At 48.0% G+C, this 19483-nt stretch overlaps 1 protein-coding gene across 1 annotated transcript in view; it reads left to right on the top strand.

Annotated features, from left to right (window-relative positions):
• The window catches only part of GLI3 (GLI family zinc finger 3), a 281368-nt gene extending 263431 nt beyond the window's left edge, over window positions 1-17937 (top strand). Inside the window, exons 11-15 of the mRNA XM_065883363.1 lie at window positions 1716-1865; window positions 3320-3484; window positions 8512-8802; window positions 13225-13552; window positions 14449-17937. Of these exons, the coding sequence (XP_065739435.1) occupies window positions 1716-1865; window positions 3320-3484; window positions 8512-8802; window positions 13225-13552; window positions 14449-16781 (3267 nt within the window). The 3' untranslated portion in view covers window positions 16782-17937. The remainder of the gene's footprint in view (window positions 1-1715; window positions 1866-3319; window positions 3485-8511; window positions 8803-13224; window positions 13553-14448) is intronic.
• The last annotated feature ends 1546 nt before the right edge of the window (window positions 17938-19483 follow it).

The following is a 19483-nucleotide window of genomic DNA, read 5'->3' on the forward strand; positions in this document are numbered from 1 at the left end:
TCTCCCAGTTCATCCCACCCTCCCTTTCCCCCCTTGGTATCCATGTTTGTTCTCTATGTCTGTGTCTCTAGGCTGTCGGACAGAGTGAAGTAAGTCAGAAAGAGAAAAATATTGTATAATATCACTTGTATGTGGAACCTAGAAAAATGATACAGATGAACTTATTCCCAGCATCACGTTTAAGAAACATTCATACTGAGGCAGTTGGCTTTCTATAAGAAACACACATCTGTCAGGGGTTGGGATGCTGTCGTGAACCTGAGTGATTCTGTGTGGTTTCCTCATTGTGTTCAGAGCTCCTGAAAGGGTCCTAGTTGTCTGCCTGCGCCCTGGGCTGTGTCACCCACTCTCCCCTGTTTCTCGGGCTTTCTGAGAGCTGTTCTAGGAGAGGAGAGTACACAGCAATTGCTTTTCTCTGCCCGCATCCAGTTTTAAACTCCCCAAACAGCACAACAGACTTTTTTTTTTTTCCTGCGGCAGCCAGCTGCCTAGTGGAATAACTGAGAAAGGTCGAGTGATGGTGGAATTTTACCATCAGCTCCCCAGAGACCACTCAGTTAGGAACCAGAGCCTACGCAGGAAAGTAATTAAACGTCATGTCACCGTTACGGGGCTCAGGGAACCCAGAGGAGGTTTCTCTCATTGCACACATTTTTTAGTGATGTGTTTCCACATATGTGGGAGAAAGGACTCACAAAGGCCTTGAATTAAGGCAAATAAAGTATAGAGTGACCAGAGAATGAAAACAACAGGATCAACCTAGGGCACAAACTTCCTCCGTCATCCGTGACTGGACACTAAAATCATAGACTCATCTTCCTGGAGTAGACTTGAATTTGGTCCAGATTAAGAACCACCTGTTCCTCTGGCGCTGCTGTAGATTTCACATGTCTCCTAGTTGTAGGACATTTGATGTATGAATCCAAGGAACTCTATTAAAAAACGATCCTAAAACTTTGAAGTGGAATTTGGGGAAATTCATCTTCATTTTAAAAACCAAATTAACAGAATTCTAGAGCCGGGAAGAACCTTAGAAACTAGGGAATCCATTCCTTTATTTTGTGTATGAGGACAGCAAAGACCCTCAGACACTAAGCGTTTTGTTGACCATCACCTGGCCTTCGGCATCAAGGACATTTATCTGTGGTTCTTATCAAAGGGGTGAGCCCACTAATTGGAACTAAAGGGTCGTTTGAAAAAGTGCTTTGGTTTTTCTTGGTCCTTGTTACAGACTGTGTGTGTGTGTGTGTGTGTGTGTGTGTGTGTGTGTGTGTGTGCCCTTTCTGCAGTCTTGAGCCACAGCACTAACCCAAGGTGCTACCCAAGGCCTCGAGGGACTGAGAGCTGGAGGTCACCTCTGTGGTCAGTTCACCTTGACCCCGACCTGGCCGATGAAAGATAACGGAGGCCCAGAGAGGACGTGGGTGTCTCACCCCGTTTCTGCTCTTCTGATGCCCTAGAAGGACTTTTTCTGGGACACCAGGCTTCTTGCAAACCGGGTCACTCCTATAAGTTTGGAAGTATCCCTCCACAGTCAGTAAGAGCAAATTTACTTAAGAAACATCCTAAATATAGTAAAGGTTTGCAGTATAGTAAAGGTACCATGGAGTCTTTAGGACTTAAAGTTGGGGGATTTGGGGCACTCCGTTCTTTTGCCTTCAGAAAAGAGTAGTACATTTCCATTTTATTTCTCTCTTTCTTTTTCCAAACTCCAGCATATAAATAACGACCATATCCATGGAGAAAAGAAGGAGTTCGTGTGCCGGTGGCTAGATTGCTCGAGAGAACAGAAACCCTTCAAAGCCCAGTACATGTTGGTAGTACACATGCGCAGGCACACGGGGGAGAAGCCTCACAAATGCACTGTGAGTACCGAAGGGGCGGGGGCCAGCTGTCCACTTAGGGGAGTCTTGCACCTGTGGGTCCTTCCTTGTACTCCAAGGGCCGTGCGAGGTGATGAGTGGTGGGAGAAGAGGGTTGCAGTGCTGTTTGTGATAAACTCCTGGGGTTTTGAGAGGGGTTTCCGAAACGGAGGGGAGGGGAGAAATGGAGAAAGGATGCTGACAGCTTTGGGGGATGCTGGAAGGAATTGATCTAGACCCGCCCCGTCCAACATGGTGGCCATGAGACACATGTGCATTTGAGATGTGACTAGAGCAACCACAGAACTGAATTTTAAATTTTAACTTAAATTTTTAAATTTAAATAGCCCCACGTGGCTAACAGCAACTGAGTCAGACAGCCCAGCTCTGCAGAGTGGCAGGCAGGCAGGTGGCAGTGGGGACGTGCCATCCGGCACTGCCAGTGAGCATCGGGCCACTGGGCCTGCCCTAGCACCAGTGCCTGTCACACCAGAGCCTTGGGGAGCACGGGGAGGGGCCAGTTTCGACTTGAAAAACTTAAGTTGACTTCTTAAAACTATAACCCTTATGGATTTAGAGTTTTTCCTCGCCCTAGTAGTCCGTCCCCATGGCCCAGTACAGACCTATGAGGGGTTGGGATTCCTGCGAGGCTAAGGCTTCTTTCACTAAGGTGCCCGCCAGGCAAGGCTCAGCCCTGGTACTTTACATCTTAAAGGCCCTTTACAAACAGGATCAAATTCCCTGCCTTTGTAGGCACACAAAGCCATATTAATGAACTTTGTGCTGAATCTGAAATCAGTGGGAATTCAAGGAGATCCCTGAGCAGATAATGAAACCCATTGTCCACATTGAGTGGCCTTTAAAAAAAAAAAAAAAGTCCAGGATTTTTACTTAGCCCTGAAAACGCTTTCTCTCGAACAGCCCTGAGCCCCATCTGAATCCCAGTAAAGGCAGAGTTTACTGGACTTTTGTTCATTGGTTTTGAAAAGCTGCCAACCCTCCAAACGTCCCCGTCTTTTTTTTTTTAATTGATTAATTAATTAATTTTTGGCTGCGTTGGCTTTTCGTTGCTGCGCGCAGGCTTTCTCTAGTTGTGGTGAGCAGGGGCTACTCTCCGGGGGCTACTCTTCGTTGCAGTGCGCGGGCTTCTCATTGCGGTAGCTTCTCTTGCTGCGGAGCACGGGCTCTAAGGCGCGCAGGCTTCAGTAGTTGTGGCTCGCGGACTCTAGAGCGCAGGCTCAGTAGTTGTGGCGCACGGGCTTAGTTGCTCCACGGCATGTGGGATCTTCCCGGACCGGGGCTCGAACCCATGTCCCCTGCATCGGCAGGCGGACTCTTAACCACTGCGCCACCAGGGAAGTCCCCCAAACGTCCCTGTCTTTCATCCACGCGGAGCGAGTGGGATACATCAGCCATCATCGTGTGGGATCATCCAGATTTACCTGTTTCCTCCTCAGTTTGAAGGTTGCACAAAGGCCTACTCGAGACTCGAAAACTTGAAAACACACTTGAGATCTCACACTGGAGAGAAACCATACGTCTGTGAGCACGAAGGTTGCAACAAGGCTTTCTCGAATGCCTCTGATCGCGCCAAGCACCAGAACAGGACACATTCCAATGAGGTAAGGCCCCTCCAGGAGACACGTGTTGGGTCCAGAGCTTGTGGTGGAAATAAAAAATCCTCTGGGGAATGTACTTGGAAACGCAAGCCTGTTCCGTTGTATTTGCTTCTGGCCACTCCCAGCACGAGTGGGTTTGGGGCCCCAAAGGTAGGGCTGAAACCTGGGCCCGGATGGGAGAGACGTGCAGGGTGAAGGGGGGACGAGTTTCACGTTGTTCGGTACTGCCACCTACTGGTCAGACAGCAGGAGCATTTAACTTGGAATTCCATCCACTCGCTCTGCCTGGGAGAACAGAATGCGTTCAAAGGACGACCCTGTAAGCACCAAGGAGAGATTCAGAAGCAAGGTGTTGACAGCCAACAGCTTACTGCTAAGACAGCCACTTCTATTTGCTTTCTCCAGGTGGTGTCTTCAAAGGCACTTATATCAAAAAAGACTTTTGCAGAGTAACCCACCTTGGCTAAATAGGACTTCCAGACATTCTAAATTCCAAACGATCTTGGAAGCTAGAAACCCAGAATGGTGTCTAGTCAGTTATTTAAGATAATATATTGAGTAAAGCTTCATGGTCGTAGTTGGTTCCTGTTGTGTTGTTGTTATTTTTAGGTATTTATCCCCCCAAATTTCAGAGAAGCATAAGAATGAACGAAAATGATTTCCAATTCATTTTGTTTACATTTTAATGCACGTCTGCCTGCAGACCTCCAATTTCTCCTTGAAGATCTAGTTTAGATTCTTCCTCCTTTGTGAAGTCTTCTCTTGAATGTACCAGAGATTAACACAAAGGCTCCCCACGTTTGTGGTAGAAATAGGCTAGCTACCCAGAATTTGTTCCCATGAGATGTAGTTCTGCCCCACAAAGTAGGTCATCAGTTTGCTTGAAACTGTGTGAGAGGAGCATTTTGACCTTGGCATGACTCTCATCTGACCCCACAAGGTGCCAATCAGGCCCGTTCTTGATCTTCCAGATGGAGAGCTGGGAGAGGGAGTTTGGTAAAAGTGGACCATTCAGCTCACTGGCCATTGGCTTGAAGGCGGCAGAGATGGTCCTCACCAAGTTTCCTTTCAGCCGAACTGACAGAGCAAAAACATCTCTAAGAGGATTAGCCACACTAAAAAAAAAGCACACTCACACATAAACTCACACACATGAGTTCACTTATACGGACGCTTTCTGAATGGTTCATAGTAGAATAAGGAAGCCTGAGTCCTTTAGGATCTCATTATTGATCCAGTGTTTGCAGATGTTTTAGAGGAGATGCCACATCTCCATCTCTTACGTCAAAAATGCTTTACAGTGTGCGAAAGTTGCGGTGTAATCCGCTGTACTTGTTTTGTACCAACTAGAATAGGCAGATCCATAGAGACAGAAAGTAGATTGGTAGTTGCCAGGGGCTGGGCGAGGGGGAATAGGGGTGACTGCCAATACGTGTAGGGTTTCTTCTTGGAATAATGAAGATATTTTGGAATTTGATACTGGGGACGATTGCACAAGATTTTGTGAACGTACGAAATGCCACTGAATTGGCAGCTTAAAAGGGTTATTTTTATGGGATGTGAACTAAATCTCAATTTAAAATGTTTTAGGGGATTTGATTAACTTAGAATTTAATTAATATGTTTACATTTCATGTATTTAAGTACAATCATGACTAGAAACTTAGAGGGCATTCATTCCTGTAGATTCTCTCCTGTTACTGTGGATCAGTTTGGGCACTGGGTATGTTAGGACTTTAGCAGTGCATACATATAAACATAGTTACAGAGCTTTTTATTTTTTATGGACTTCAAATGTGTGCCCATGTCTCTTTGCTTTAATTAAGTGCATTATATTTAAACATGAATTCTTCTCTGCAGTAAAAAGTGCAATGTTGCAGAGAGCTTAATATCCATCATGAGATTAAAACATACCTTGGTCAATAATATCTTTCACCAAGGTTGAGCAACTTACCTAAAATAAATTATTAACATTGGCCATAAACACATAAATATAATTTTATTCACAAACACGTAAATCATTTTTTTCTCTGTTCCACATAGAGAAAGCCCTCATCCTTGCGTATGAATGATGGACGGTTTCAGATACACCAAAATTAAGTGTATCCAGGAAATCCAGACTTGCGTCATCAAGCAATTGTAGACAAATCTAGAAGTCTTCTTTCATTTCTTTGCTCTCTTATTTGTATCTTCGTTCTTTCACTGAACAAATATTGATAGCTAGTTATCTGCCGAGCACCTTGCTATTCTAGATGAGGCAAGCAGGGTGGAATAGAACAGGAAGGGAGCAATACCCATTCGGGTAATCTAGGTCTCCTCACCGCCCCCATGGCTGCCCTGCCCATTTAGGGTCACTGAACCATCGCAGTGGCCTCTGACCGGGCTCCCTACTCCAGAACAGGGAGCTCCCGTTCCTCCCAAAACCAGACAAAGCCAGTTTCCCGGAGCTCTGATTCGGTTGTATCTTCCTCTCCAGAAAGTTCCAGGGGCTCCGTTTTTCCTATAGGAAATGTTTAGACTCCTTAGGCTTGTATTTGCTCTCACTGGACCCAAGCCTTCCCTTTCACCATTCCCTTGACCTCTCACAATGGTGACCATAAATGGAACCTTCCAGACAGCCATGCCTGCATGCCTGAAGTGGTCCTGCTGCTGGACCTTTGCTCTGGATAATTTTTTTTTTTGCATCCTCTTGCCCTCATTTTTATCCTTCAGCATCTTGTTTGTCTTTCAGGACCCAACTATGACGCCTCTTCCTAATCAAATCTCTGTTTATTGAGCACTTATTATGTGCCCCACATCACACCGTGGTAAGCACCGCGTGCACATGGTCTGATTTAGCCCGTACCCTGACCCCGTGATCTGGGCGTTATACCCAGATACAGAAACTAAATTGATGCCTCCCATGATCGTCCCAAGGATGATCTGTCCAATCTGTCCACATCCTTCTCTAGCATCCACACTTTGTACTGTAGGTAATTCATGCTGTCTTATTTTTCCTACCATATTTTATACCCCTTGAGATTTGATCCTGTCTTATAAAACTTTGTGCTCAGAGTCTTGCCTATAGTAGGGGCCATTACATGTTTACCAAAAATTTTATTTGGATACATTCTACACAGTCAAGTAGAATAAGTATCCCCACTCTCACAAAGTACCTTCCAGTTCAGGGAGTCAAGAAGGCAATGACAGTACCGAAAGTTAGGTGTCCAGGACAGCAAATACGGGTAACTCAGGATCCTGGCAACATTTATCTTTCCCTACCGTTAGATTGCATTTCAGTGATTCATCACAACAGAATTTGGGGGCCAAGAAACGTAACTGAGTTAATGTGTTTTCCTGTGAAGTTAAGTTTCCTGACCCTGTGTTCTTGGAGTTTTTTTGTAGGTGGCTATTGTGTATGTCCACATGCAAGGGCACATGGGCACACATGTACTTGTATGTTCTGTTGGTCCTGGAAATGCAGGAACTGATGAACATTCGAAGATTCATTCCACCTCTAGCTGTGTTCCCATTTCCAAGCTAACCCGTGATACGTACATGCAGATATTTATGGGAAGAGTAGCTCTTCAAACATGTAACACGGGCCTGGCTTTGTGTTCCCTCTCCCTACCCCAGGCATTCCTGTCTGTCTGTCACAGCAGCAGAGTGAGCAAAGCACAGGGCCGAGGTCAGATGCTATACGGTAATAGCACTAATCATCAGAGCCATTCTTCTGTCCCTAATGCATAGGATTCGATGTGCTCATTTCATTATATATATATGCTGCAAATCACACAGGCTCCTGAGTAGAAGTAATTTGTAGTTAATGGGAATCAATTCTACCCAAAAGAATCGCAAATTTGGAGGTGAGGTCTCTCAAGATAATTTCTGGAATCTTTATTTCACTACTTTAGGACATTTCATCATTTTAGGTAGCTCTCAGTCTGTTCTTGGGCTTTTAGGGAAAAAGCATCATTCTGTAAGACAGGGAATCTTTGTAATATAACTGTAATGGATGCGTTGTATTACGCGTGACTTTTATGACTGTTGTTTACCTAATAGCACGTATTCCGGTATACACAGAGGTAAATATAGACTCATGTAAGTATCCTTGAATATATTAGATTTCAAGGGAAGTAAACGAAATCACAGTTCTGACGTTGGTCATGAATACAATGCCATGAGTTCTGTGATGCGAGTAAATACTCAGCTATACGGGTCCGTATCATTTTTTATGACTGTATCTGTAGGCTTGATCACTGGCCCACGTAGAAAAGAAAAGTAGCATGAACTAATTTCTAGATCTTAGTACTCGCGAGCAGAGCCTCATGCAGGAATCCTCGTCTCCAGGACGACATCCATCCGCCCTCATCGGTTTACGAGTAAGCATTCGTGGACACTCGGACAGGGCTTACGACTTCGGAGATCAGAAAGGTCCTGGATATTCTGAGCCCTGAACAACCCCCGCAGTTGTAATACAACCCAAAGGAAAGTAGTTTAGTGATATCTAACCCGGGAGAGGCTGCAGGCAATTTTTTTTTTTTTTTTTTACTGTGTCAGTGTGTAAAGAGCTCATTTTCAAAGGAGGTAGAGTGATATTAGGTCTGAGAACCAGGACATTTGTAAGAAAGGTCTTCCCACCAGCTCTCCCCAAAGCGTTCTTCTCATTAAAGGATGGGTGTCTTTTAGCCGCCTTCTGTTAGCATCAGCAGTACCATCACCACCATCCTCAGCATCAAATTATCTCTTGAGCACCACGTGACACCATGATACTTCTTCCTACTCACAGGATAAATGCTTCCAAGAACATAAGCGCAATTTACACGTTCTCCGCTCACCCTGAGCACTCTCTAAAATAATAATGCGTTCAAGCTGGATTCTTAAAGGTTAATTAAACCTTTGCACCATTTAGAGGGTTTCGAACACCTCACAGCCTTGTGATCGTGCTTTGAAAGAATTAAAGCTAGAATGAGTAGCCACAAAAGACCGTCGGGCGGGGGAATAATCGCTTTGATAACAACCTATTCTTTCATCCTTGGGGCATTTGGCAGAAACCGTACGTGTGCAAAATCCCCGGCTGCACCAAGCGCTACACAGACCCCAGCTCCCTCCGGAAACACGTGAAGACCGTGCACGGCCCAGAGGCTCACGTCACCAAGAAGCAGCGTGGGGACGTGCATCCCAGGCCCCCGGCGCCACGAGATTCCGGCGGCCACTCACAGTCTAGGTCACCCGGCCGGCAGACTCAGGGAGCCCTCGGGGAGCAAAAGGACCTCAGCAACACTACCTCAAAGCGGGAAGAATGCCTCCAAGTGAAAACGGTCAAGGCGGAGAAGCCCATGGTATGTCATTCGCTTTCCTTCCGGTTTTCCCCAAAGTTCTCCCAGGTGTTTAAAGGGGCCAGGTAGGGCGCTGAGGGCAGGGGTGAGGGGCGGACTTCACTGCCCCGTTCTCACTGCATCCCACTGTTTGATTTCCGGAGGTCAGAGCTCCCTGAGCCGGATGGCCTACCCCAGGTTGATCTGCACGGCAGAGCTCAGCTCAGAAAAGAGTTCCAGGGTTTCCTAACTGGTTTTTGAAATCCATCTGGAAGCATCCCACCTTGCGGCAGATCGACAGACACCACAGTGCACCTTTTCAGCAGGTCTCTAATGTAGAGAATCCTCCGTTCAGTCCTTCTGTAAACATATTTTCTGACTTTTTTGCCCTGGTGACCCCAAGATAAATAAGCCACGGCCCCTATTCTTTATGGGTCTGTAGTCCAGTGGGAAAGGGAGACCAAGAAACAAACACAACTCAGTGCGATGGGGCTTTAAAACAAGTCTGGGTCAGAGGGTTCGGAGCCAGTGCACTCAAGGACACGACGGGAAGGCAGAGGGCAGGTGGCCGCCAGGTCCCAGCGCTCAGAGAGGCGAAGGACCGCATGCTGGAGAGCAGGACCGGGAGCGGCCAGGCCCCAGCCTTGGGGCCCCGGGGGAATGTGCCAGAGTAAAAAGAGGGGGAGGATATAAAGGGATCTTTTTAGGTTTTCTAAGTTGTTAGTAAAGACAACTCCAGTGCCAATCTAGAGACTGGTTGATAGACTTCGAGACCGTATCTGCGGTGGTGCCTGAACTGAGGAGGTGGAAAGCGAGGGAGGGGTTTGAAAGATGTCATCAGCAAAAATCATATGGTTTGATGACAAATAGGAGACATGGATTAAGCTACTGTTGCAGCTTCTTTCAAACTTCACTTGGTGATTTTGCCTTATGCCTGGGCCAGAATGAACTATCTAAAATTTTTCCGAAGACAACGAGAAAAATGAAGAGAGTAGCGATCAGAGGAGATTCAGTACATTTGTATTTGGCATAGGTCAGCTCTGCGCTTTGGGTTCTAGTCTGTCAATCTCGGGATATGGAAGAAACGTACTAGGTAGAAGTCACAGGCTTAGACTTCCAGATGCATGGAAATGACCAGACAGGCAGATTTCTACTCAGTTCAAAGAAGCATTTGCTTAAAATTAGAAAAGTCCAAGAACTGTATGGACATCCTATGAATTCCTAAGTTATGTCACCATGTAGCGGTACGTCTGGGTGGGAATTAATGCACATAAAATTTCAGAATCGATAGAGTAGAATTTAATGACTTACTGAGTTTGTCTTTAAACTCTTACGAGTCTTAGAAAGTGACACTAAGTCTAGCCCCAAATCATGCAAATAATCTATCCAGATGTATCATCATTTCCCAGTGGGTAGCCCTACTTTGCTTTTACAAAAGCGCCTTAGTAAGAAGTTTATATACGTGTTATGACAGATCACTAGAATTAATCAATTTGTAAACTGTGTTTTATGTGCTTTTTTGGGGGGGGAGCATTTATCAATTTCCTAAAATAAAGTCCACCTATATAATAATTGTGCAAAAGATTCAACCGTTTATCCTCAAGTGTTTAATGAAACAAGGAAAGTGAATTTGTGGTCTCCTAGATTATGTCATTGAAAGACCATGATTTATGTTTTTAGGACATCCTAGGAACCCAGAATCCCTTGTACTTTTCATGTACATCCATAGCAAAAAAAGTTTAAAAAAAAAGAAAGAAAAGAAAAGAAAACTTATCTCTTTTCCAAGCACCCATTCTTTAAAAAGAAAATTGGTAGAAATAAAAATTTACAGCGGGGCTTCCCTGGTGGCGCAGTGGTTGGGAGTCCGCCTGCCGATGCAGGGGACATGGGTTCAAGCCCCGGTCCGGGAAGATCCCATGTGCTGCGGAGTGGCTGGGCCCGTGAGCCATGGCCGCTGAGCCTGTGCGTCCGGAGCCTGTGCTCCGCAACGGGAGAGGCCGCAACAGTGAGAGGCCTGCGTACCACAAAAAAAAAAAAACATTTACAGTGATTTTGCTCAGTGACATCTGAGGTTCTCCAAGATGTGAAATATTTTATAAAATAATTAAATCATAGAAACAAAGGGCTGGAAAGAGTTCACAGAGACTGAGACTAGACCCCTTATATTACCAGTGTGGAAACTGAGGCTCAGTGAGGTTAATAAATTAGTCACATTTCCACGGGAGACTATTTTATGAATATGTACACACACATGTAAATATAAGTAGATATCTTCATAGGCATTTACTAAGGTACAGATTTACATTTCTAATATCCTTTCTTCAAAAACTTGTCTTTGGTTTGCTCATCATGCTATAAATTAAATTCTTTCTCCTTTTTTTCTTATTATTCCAACTCCTCTTCTGTGTAATGCTCCTAAATGTCTTCTTCTCACTTCCTAAGGACAGTGGGTAATAAGGTGAGGGAATTTTGGCTTCTCTGCTCTCTTTGTTTTGTTTTCATTTAACTTTTATTTGTTTCACTTTTCTTTCGTCTTTGTCCTTTGTGATATTTTTAGTAGTGGACGTTACTCAGATATGTTTCCAACATAGAAGTGATGTGTTTTGAACATTCAGCATGTGGAAATGTGGAGTTAGATGTTGAAATCCATCATTCTATTTGTCTTGGTTTTCATAATAAATCACACTGGGGCCGACCAAGCAGATGTTCTCAAAGACTATTTAATTGTCATATTGACCAGTGTAAATTTATTCTTGGACCAGACGTGCACCACCTTCTTCGAGCAAGATCTGAATACACTTGTTGGCAATTTAATCTATACTGAAACGTCTGCGCTCCTTTATGCATTTTCTAATTGTAGGTGCATGTGAGCCTTCTTCCAGGCCCTGTGGAAGTGTGAGCCTGCGTGTGTGTGTGTACATACACACAGATTCACACACACACACACACGCATGCTGATTTGACGATCCAAGCGTAAAAGACATCCAAAGCCCTGGATGATCTAAGTTCTCCGCAAAGGAGCAGGTGGTCTGGCCCTTCAGGACACTGCAGAAGCAAAAACTTAAGACAGGCCTCATGCGTTCATGATCACATTTGTGTATCTTATTTTTCTCTGCTTGGTTGCCCAGGACACGCTTAGTGTACCATGTGGTGCTCGCTTAGAAAGTGTTCATTTGCTTGGGTGTATGTACTGTGTCCTCAGAAAAACTGTTCCACGGAAAATGACTGTGTCCAGACCCCTTGCTGACAGCACTGTGGTTCCACCAGAGACCACAGCCGTCTATACTGGAGTGTGTGTAGTTATCTTTCCCTGCTCTTGGGCTGCTGTCAGGCTGTAGTTTTTAGGTAACACCGGAGAGGGTGCTACAGAAGAATGGAAGGGAGGCCGGTCTGGGAGTCTAGGTCATCACAATGTTCGCTTTGTGACTTTGGGCAGTCACTGAACTTCTCTGAACATCACTTTTCTTATCTCTGCCTGAAGGATTGGAGTGTTTATCCACCAGGGCACCACTGGAATTTTAGATGGGCCAGTTCCAGGTTGTGTGGACTGCTCGATGCAGGCCATTCTATAGAGGGCTCCCAAATGTGGAGACAGTGAGCTTTCCAGTCCCCACGGCCAGGGGCCCGTGGAGGGCGTGCTTTCCCTGAGAACCAGTGGACCAGATTAAGTTCCCATCGAGTTGCAGAACTGGCTTACCCAGTCCACTTGGTTGGGGTTAAGGAAACCGGGCCCAATTCTCCTAGTGCAATGCAGATCCTCTCTGGCTATAGCAGAAGCTAAGTGATTGAAGGTTTCCCTCTCACAACTGCTTTTACCTACACCCTGCTTGGAGTTCTACAAAGCAAGAAAATGTAGAAGGAAAGTAGAGAGGTTACAAGAGCCTGGAATAGTATAGAGGGGCTGGTTGGAGGGGAGTTACCATATGCTCTTGGGACATATATTCCGAGGACTAAAGCGATTATAATAACAACTGCTAACGCTCTCCGAGCCCATTAATTATTGTCATCCAGGTCTTTTTGAACTTTGTGTGTTTTCAGGGCTTTACACCTCTTTCCCACAACAATCCCTAGGATAAATAAGTTGTCCCCATTTTCTGGATCAGCAAACTGACGTTTAGAGTGGCTAAGTAATTTGCCCAAAGGATAAAGTCATGGAGGTGGGGTGGGAACCAACAAGGAAGTGTGATGCAGAGCTGGCATTTGGGGCAGGGTTCCGTGGCTGATACATCATATCCGGCACCCCCGCCGTCCATCCCCTCCGCCGCACGTCCGCCTGCGGCGCGGTCACTGAGGTTGAGGGAGGCCACCTCCACTCACCGGAACGTAGTTCTCCTCGTCCCACCCACTGAGAAGCCCGCAGGACTCGGTCTGCGTGGTCTCTCGTCATCCGCTCCCTGGCCTTTATCATCCGGCTGACACTTCTTTCCTTTCCTCTTGACCGCACAGACATCTCAGCCAAGCCCTGGTGGTCAGTCTTCATGCAGCAGCCAGCAGTCCCCCATCAGCAACTATTCCAACAGTGGGCTCGAGCTTCCTGTAACCGATGGAGGTGGTATGGGCGACCTCAGTGCCATCGACGAAACCCCAATCATGGACTCGACCATTTCCACTGCAACCACAGCCCTCGCTTTGCAAGCCCGGAGGAACCCGGCAGGGACCAAATGGATGGAGCACGTCAAGCTAGAAAGACTCAAACAAGTGAATGGAATGCTTCCGCGACTGCATCCCATTCTACCCCCCAAAGCCCCTGCGGTCTCTCCTCTCATAGGAAACGGTGAGCTCTGGCCAGTCCTCGTGTCTGCGCAGGGTTTTCTGTTCTTTCAAGGGCAGCCGGAGCACTAAGCAGACCCGGGCCCTCAGTTTTGCATTTGCTTGTTTCCCCACCAGCCCTAAAACGATGCTGGAACCATACATATTTGTTGCCTTTCTGGAGAGTCCATGTTTTAAAAGCAGGCGGTAAGAGGTTAATCCTGAAATGAAAAGTAAGACTGTGCACGACTCATATTCTGATGGTGAAATCATACCTCTTAGACCAGGGGAAGGAAATCCCAGCCGCAGAGGCATCCCGGGTTAGCACCTGTCTCTGGCTTCCATAGTCTGCGGCCAGGAGGTAAGCAGCCACTTTGACTGATGGCCCAGTTCAGAGAAAGGCAAGCCATCTTTGTCACCGTCGGCCCCCAGTCCGTTTGTGTTTCTGAGATTACGCTCGGTATCTGCGGCGTAACCCGAGGGTGCACCTCCCCCACCCACCTCCTCAGGTGCGCTACACCCGCACGGGATGCCATGGGGAAGCCCTGAGCTTACATATATGCCTTCTGCCCTGGTACTTCCTATAACTTGAGCACTGTATATGCTTCCAGGGACCCTTCACTTGGCCCCTACCCTGCACCAGTGAAGGAGCTTAACTCATCCAGGAAGTTGTTCCTGTTTTCTTTAAACCAGGCGTGGGCCACGTACAGCTCCCACCTGCTCTTGTAAATAAAGTTTTATTGGCACCCAGCCTCACCCACCCCTTTACTACTGTCCCCAGGCCCTTTGGTGCTGCAGGGCAGCGATGGGTAACCTTGGCCGAGGCCGCCCGGCCCCAGAAACCGAAAAGAGTCACTGTTCGCCGACACCTGTGTTAAGTCATGCTGAAATGAACCCCTGTCTCCCCGGCTTTCTGTGCAGGCACGCAGCCCAGTACCAGCTGCAGTCTGGGCGGGCCCCCGCCCCTTCTCCCGAACAGAAGCGACCTCTCTGGGGTGGACATCACCATGTTGAACCTGCTCAACCGGAGAGACAGCAGCGCCAGCACCGTCAGCTCCGCCTACCTGAGCAGCCGCCGCTCCTCCGGCATCTCGCCCTGCTTCTCCAGCCGCCGGTCCAGCGAGGCGTCCCAGGCCGAGGGGCGGCCCCAGAACGTGAGCGTGGCCGACTCCTACGACCCCATCTCCACCGACGCCTCGCGCAGGTCCAGCGAGGCCAGCCAGGGCGACGGCCTGCCCAGCCTGCTCAGCCTCACGCCTGCCCAGCAGTACCGCCTGAAGGCCAAGTACGCCGCTGCCACGGGCGGTCCGCCGCCCACCCCGCTGCCCAACATGGAGAGGATGAGCCTCAAGACCCGGATGGCCCTGCTGGGCGATGGCAGGGAGCCCGCGGGGACCCTGCCTCCCGTACATCCTCCCCGGAGATGCAGCGACGGCGGCGCCCACGGGTACGGCCGGCGCCCGCTGCTGCCCCAGGATGCGCTGGGCAACGGCGTGAGAAGAGCCAGCGACCCGGTGCGGACGGCCTCCGAGAGCCTCTCCCTGCCCCGGGTGCAGCGGTTCGGCAGCCTTAACAGCTTCAACCCTCCGGTGTTGCCTCCATCCCTGGAGAAGCGTAATCTAGTGCTTCAGAACTACACGCGGCCAGACGGGGGCCAGTCCCGACACTTCCACGCGTCTCCCTGTCCCCCGAGCATTTCTGAGAACGTCACCCTGGAGTCCCTGGCCATGGACGCCGATGTGGGCCTGAACGATGAGGATCTCCTGCCCGACGACGTGGTGCAGTATTTAAATTCCCAGAACCCAGTCGGGTATGGGCAGCACTTCCCGGGCACCGTCTCTGATGACAGCAAAGTCCCCCACGGGCCCGGCTTGGGGAGCGGGCCCGGCGACTTTGACCCACTTGGGCTGCCCGGCAGCCACGCCGGCCAGCAGTATCGCGGGCTGGAACCGCCCTGCGCTGATGCCGGTAAATCCGACCTGCCCATCCAGTGGAACGAAGTCAGCTCAGGCAGCGCCGACCTGTCCTCCTCCAAGCTGAAATGCGGCCAGCGGTCCACAGCGCAGCACGCCCGCGCCTTCGGGTTGTACAGCCACGTGGGCGTCCACCCACAGAATCCCTTGAGGAGTGGGGCTGGCCCGGCTGGGGGGTATCCGACCCTCGGGGAGCACGGCGGCTCCTTCGCGGGCCCGGAGCACTTGGTGAGCCACGGCGGCGGCGGCGGAGCTGCGGGCACCAACGGGAACGCCTTCCACGAACAGCCCTATAAGGCCCAGCAGTACGGGAACTGCCTGGCCCGGCAGCCCGGCTTGCTCGACGGGGCCTGCGGTGCCGGGATGCAGGCAGCAAAGCTGAAAAGCATCCCCGTGCAAGGGAGCGGGAGCCAGCCGGATTTTGGCCTGTCGGTGGCACCGAACGAGTCAGCTGGCAGCACGGTGAACGGCATGCCCAGCCCAGACCCGGTGGGACAGGGGTACCTGGCGCATCAGCTCCTCAGTGACGGCATGCACCCCCAGGGGTCAGGCCACCCCGGACAGCACATGCTGGGGCATGGTAGCGCTACCTCACATATCCACGTCTATCAAGGGCCAGAAAGCGGCCTGCCAGGGCCTCCCAGCACCGGCATGCAGCCGTCGAGCCTGGCAGCCGTCAGGGGCTACCAGCCGTGTGCCAGCTACGGGGGCAGCCGGCGTCAGGCTGGGCCGAGGGGCGGCCTCGCTCTGCAGCCGGGACAGCTCAGTGACCCAAGTCAGACCTGCAGGGTGAATGGCATCAAGATGGAGATGCCAGGGCAGCCCCATCAGCTCTATTCGAATGTGCAGAGTTACTCTGGTCAGTTCTATGACCAAACCGTTGGCTTCGGTCAGCAAGACATGAAAACTGGGTCCTTCTCCGTGTCAGAAGCCAACTGCCTGCTCCAGGGGGCGAGCGCCGAAAACTCTGAATTACTCTCCCCAGGTGCTAACCAGGTGACGAGCACAGTGGACAGCCTCGACAGCCACGACCTGGAAGGGGTGCAGATTGATTTCGATGCTATCATAGATGACGCAGACCACGCCAGCCTGATGTCAGGAGCCCTGAGCCCAAGTATCATTCAGAACGTTTCTCATAGCTCGTCCCGCCTCACAACGCCACGCGCCGCCCTCCCGTTGCCAGCTCTGTCTCTGAGCACCACCAACATGGCAATCGGGGACATGAGTTCTCTGCTGACCTCCCTCGCAGAAGAAAGCAAATTCCTTGCAGTTATGCAGTAGGCATTAGGGGGGGAAAAAAAAAAAAGACTGCCAAGAGACCTGAAACTTTAGGAGTTTAAAAGATTAAATTGACCCCCCTTTTTTTTTTTTTTGGCTGTTTCGTTTTTGTTTTTTTTAGTTCTGTATATGTTTTAGCAATCTCATCTCACCTAACTGGGATGTGTTTCAAGTATATTCCTTTTATGGAAAAGGACTCTGAAAAACCCTAAAGTATTCTAGGGAGAAACTGTCTTCCACTTCAGTTTTGAATCAGTATTGTTACACTCGAAACACCCTCTTTTTTTAAAAACTGTAAGCCTGCCCCCCTCCTTTTTTTTTTTTTAGTAAACCGGTGTAAATGTGTGATGTGCATGTTCTTTCTTTCTTTTTGGAGAGAGGGCAAATGAAAGGATTTGACATGTTTCTCTGTTACTCCAAGGAAATAGGAACTGGTGTGCTTGTGACCAAGGGGTTACACTTCCAGCTTTTTTCCATTTTCCTTTACATGTGTTCAGCGTTTGTTTTCGTGTTTTGTTTCTTTTGTTTTTTAATTCCCACACTGGGCACGAGAATCAGAACATGGAGAGTGAGTTTGGGAATCTCTTGTGAGTGTACTGTATCAGAGGTCACAGGTTTTTGAGATGCTCCTTGCCCGCAGTTCAGTTCAGAGCATGCTTTAGACAGATACACACAGGTCGAAATTTGGGACTCTTGCACATGAAATGGTGTGCCCACCACTGGGGTTTAAAATTCTTCCTGTCCATACGTGAGCTTGGGGTGGGTACGTCTGTACGACAGTTCTCAGTTATCGACCTCGCCTCCTGTCTCTCTTTCTGTCCGTGAATGTCCAGTGCTCTTCCAGGGAGACGGGGAAGGGCGCTGGGTGACACTCAGACATATGCTGTTACTTTCGTCTGTTCTGGTAAGAAGGTAGGTGGATTGCAGATTCAAGCTACCGTGGAGAATTTGTTTGGGGAATATTTGTGGGTTTGCGTGTTTGTTGATAGTTCCATCTCTTGCCCCATTTTCATAGATAACTGACAATTGATGATATCTAGTTCTGAGTATATAGGTACTTAACCCCACAGCTAGCTATGTCATTAACACATGTTAATTCCACTATAGCGAAGGAGTATTTCTATTCTAAGTGCCCTATTTTAGGGGATTTATAAAACTTGGTTGTAAAAGAGAAAAGCTCACAGACAAAGATATTTGGAATAAATCGCTTCAAATATTTTTAGTATTTAAAAGCACTAGGGAAGAAGTTTTGTAGCTGTGTGGATACCTTTTTTTTTTGCACCCTATCTATTAAATGATGCATCCGTTTAAGAAGTTAAGGGTTGTATGCAGTTTGTCCTTAATGTGGACTTAATCTGGACTTTTTTGAATTAAAACATTTAAAGATTTAAAAAGTGCAGCTACTCCCCAGGTACAGTTGCTACACATAAAAGACATACTATGTGTGCACGGAGTACGTGGATTATCCAGCTTTTTACTTTTAAAAATATGTAAGCTATGAAAATAAAACATCGACACCGCAGGCTACCTGCTGTATTCTGGCCCCTTGACCCTGGAGTTGGATTTTTCCAAAGTGATGCATGAGTCCATTATGTGGCTTTTTCCCTTTATCCCTGCCATTTAAATGAGTATTAGACAAAATCAAATCAAAGTATTAAATAGACTATTAGGAGCAGTCCATTTTTCTCATGTTTACGTTCTCTCATTTGGACCAAGAATCTCAGTGTGGAAGTAAAATTGCCCTTTGGGACTTTGGCTAAGACAGTCGGTTTGCTTTCAACTAAATGAAAGCAGAGAGATGCTGAGGTTCTCCGGCCATCCCCACCCCCTTCCCCGTGCAACACCTACATTTAAATCAAAGGAAGCATCCACTTCAGAACAGAGTCTAAAATCAAAAGACAAGTAGTGATCTGAGCTAGGAGAGTGAGTCTCTACCACTTTTCAATGGAAAGATCAAGGCATTTTCTGTGTTCTTCAAACAGGTCATGATCTGGTTACAAAATCAGTAATCCATTCCATGAATCTTGTTTTTGCCATGAACTCAAAATCTCCAGGTCCTGGTCTGAGCTTGCATGCCCTTGTGGCTTAATCCAATCCCTGTCTTCCTTCTCCTCCATCTGAATCCTTTCCCCACTAGCATTCCTAGATGTGTCCTGCATTTATCAATTGCCATGATTTCCCATGTCACCTTTGCCACTACATGGAAGGATGGATGGAGTCTGGGATGAGCACGGTTGTCACCTTGTGCCTCTGTTTTTCCTTTGGTTTCTGGTGATTCTCTGGGTTACCCCCTATCTTTTTCTCTTCATACTTTGTTTTCTTTGCTCCTGCCTTCAGATTTGCAGGAGACACTCATGCTTCAGCTCAGTATTTGGCTTCTCTTGGTATGGAAATCTCAGAAAGATGGAGGAAAGGAGAGGTGGAAGAGGAAAGTGTATGTTTTCAATCTGTTGTGATAGTGTACGGAAGATCTTCTGGGGCCACTTACAAGTGTCCCGTCTGGACATGGATCTCTGTAGACTTGGCATCTCCTGTGATGGAACCCATCCCCAGCCTCCAATCTTCTCTCCACTTCCCTGTCCCTTGCGTTTAGGGAGATAACACCAACTCTCTGGGGTCCTGGCTACTTTTTAATGCAGGCTCATACACGGTACCGCCGTTTGGCATCCACGTTAAGCATGTCGAATCCATTTTGTTTTCTAAAG

This window comes from Phocoena phocoena, chromosome 9, assembly GCF_963924675.1.
Source record: "Phocoena phocoena chromosome 9, mPhoPho1.1, whole genome shotgun sequence".
Taxonomy (NCBI): Eukaryota; Metazoa; Chordata; class Mammalia; order Artiodactyla; family Phocoenidae; genus Phocoena; species Phocoena phocoena.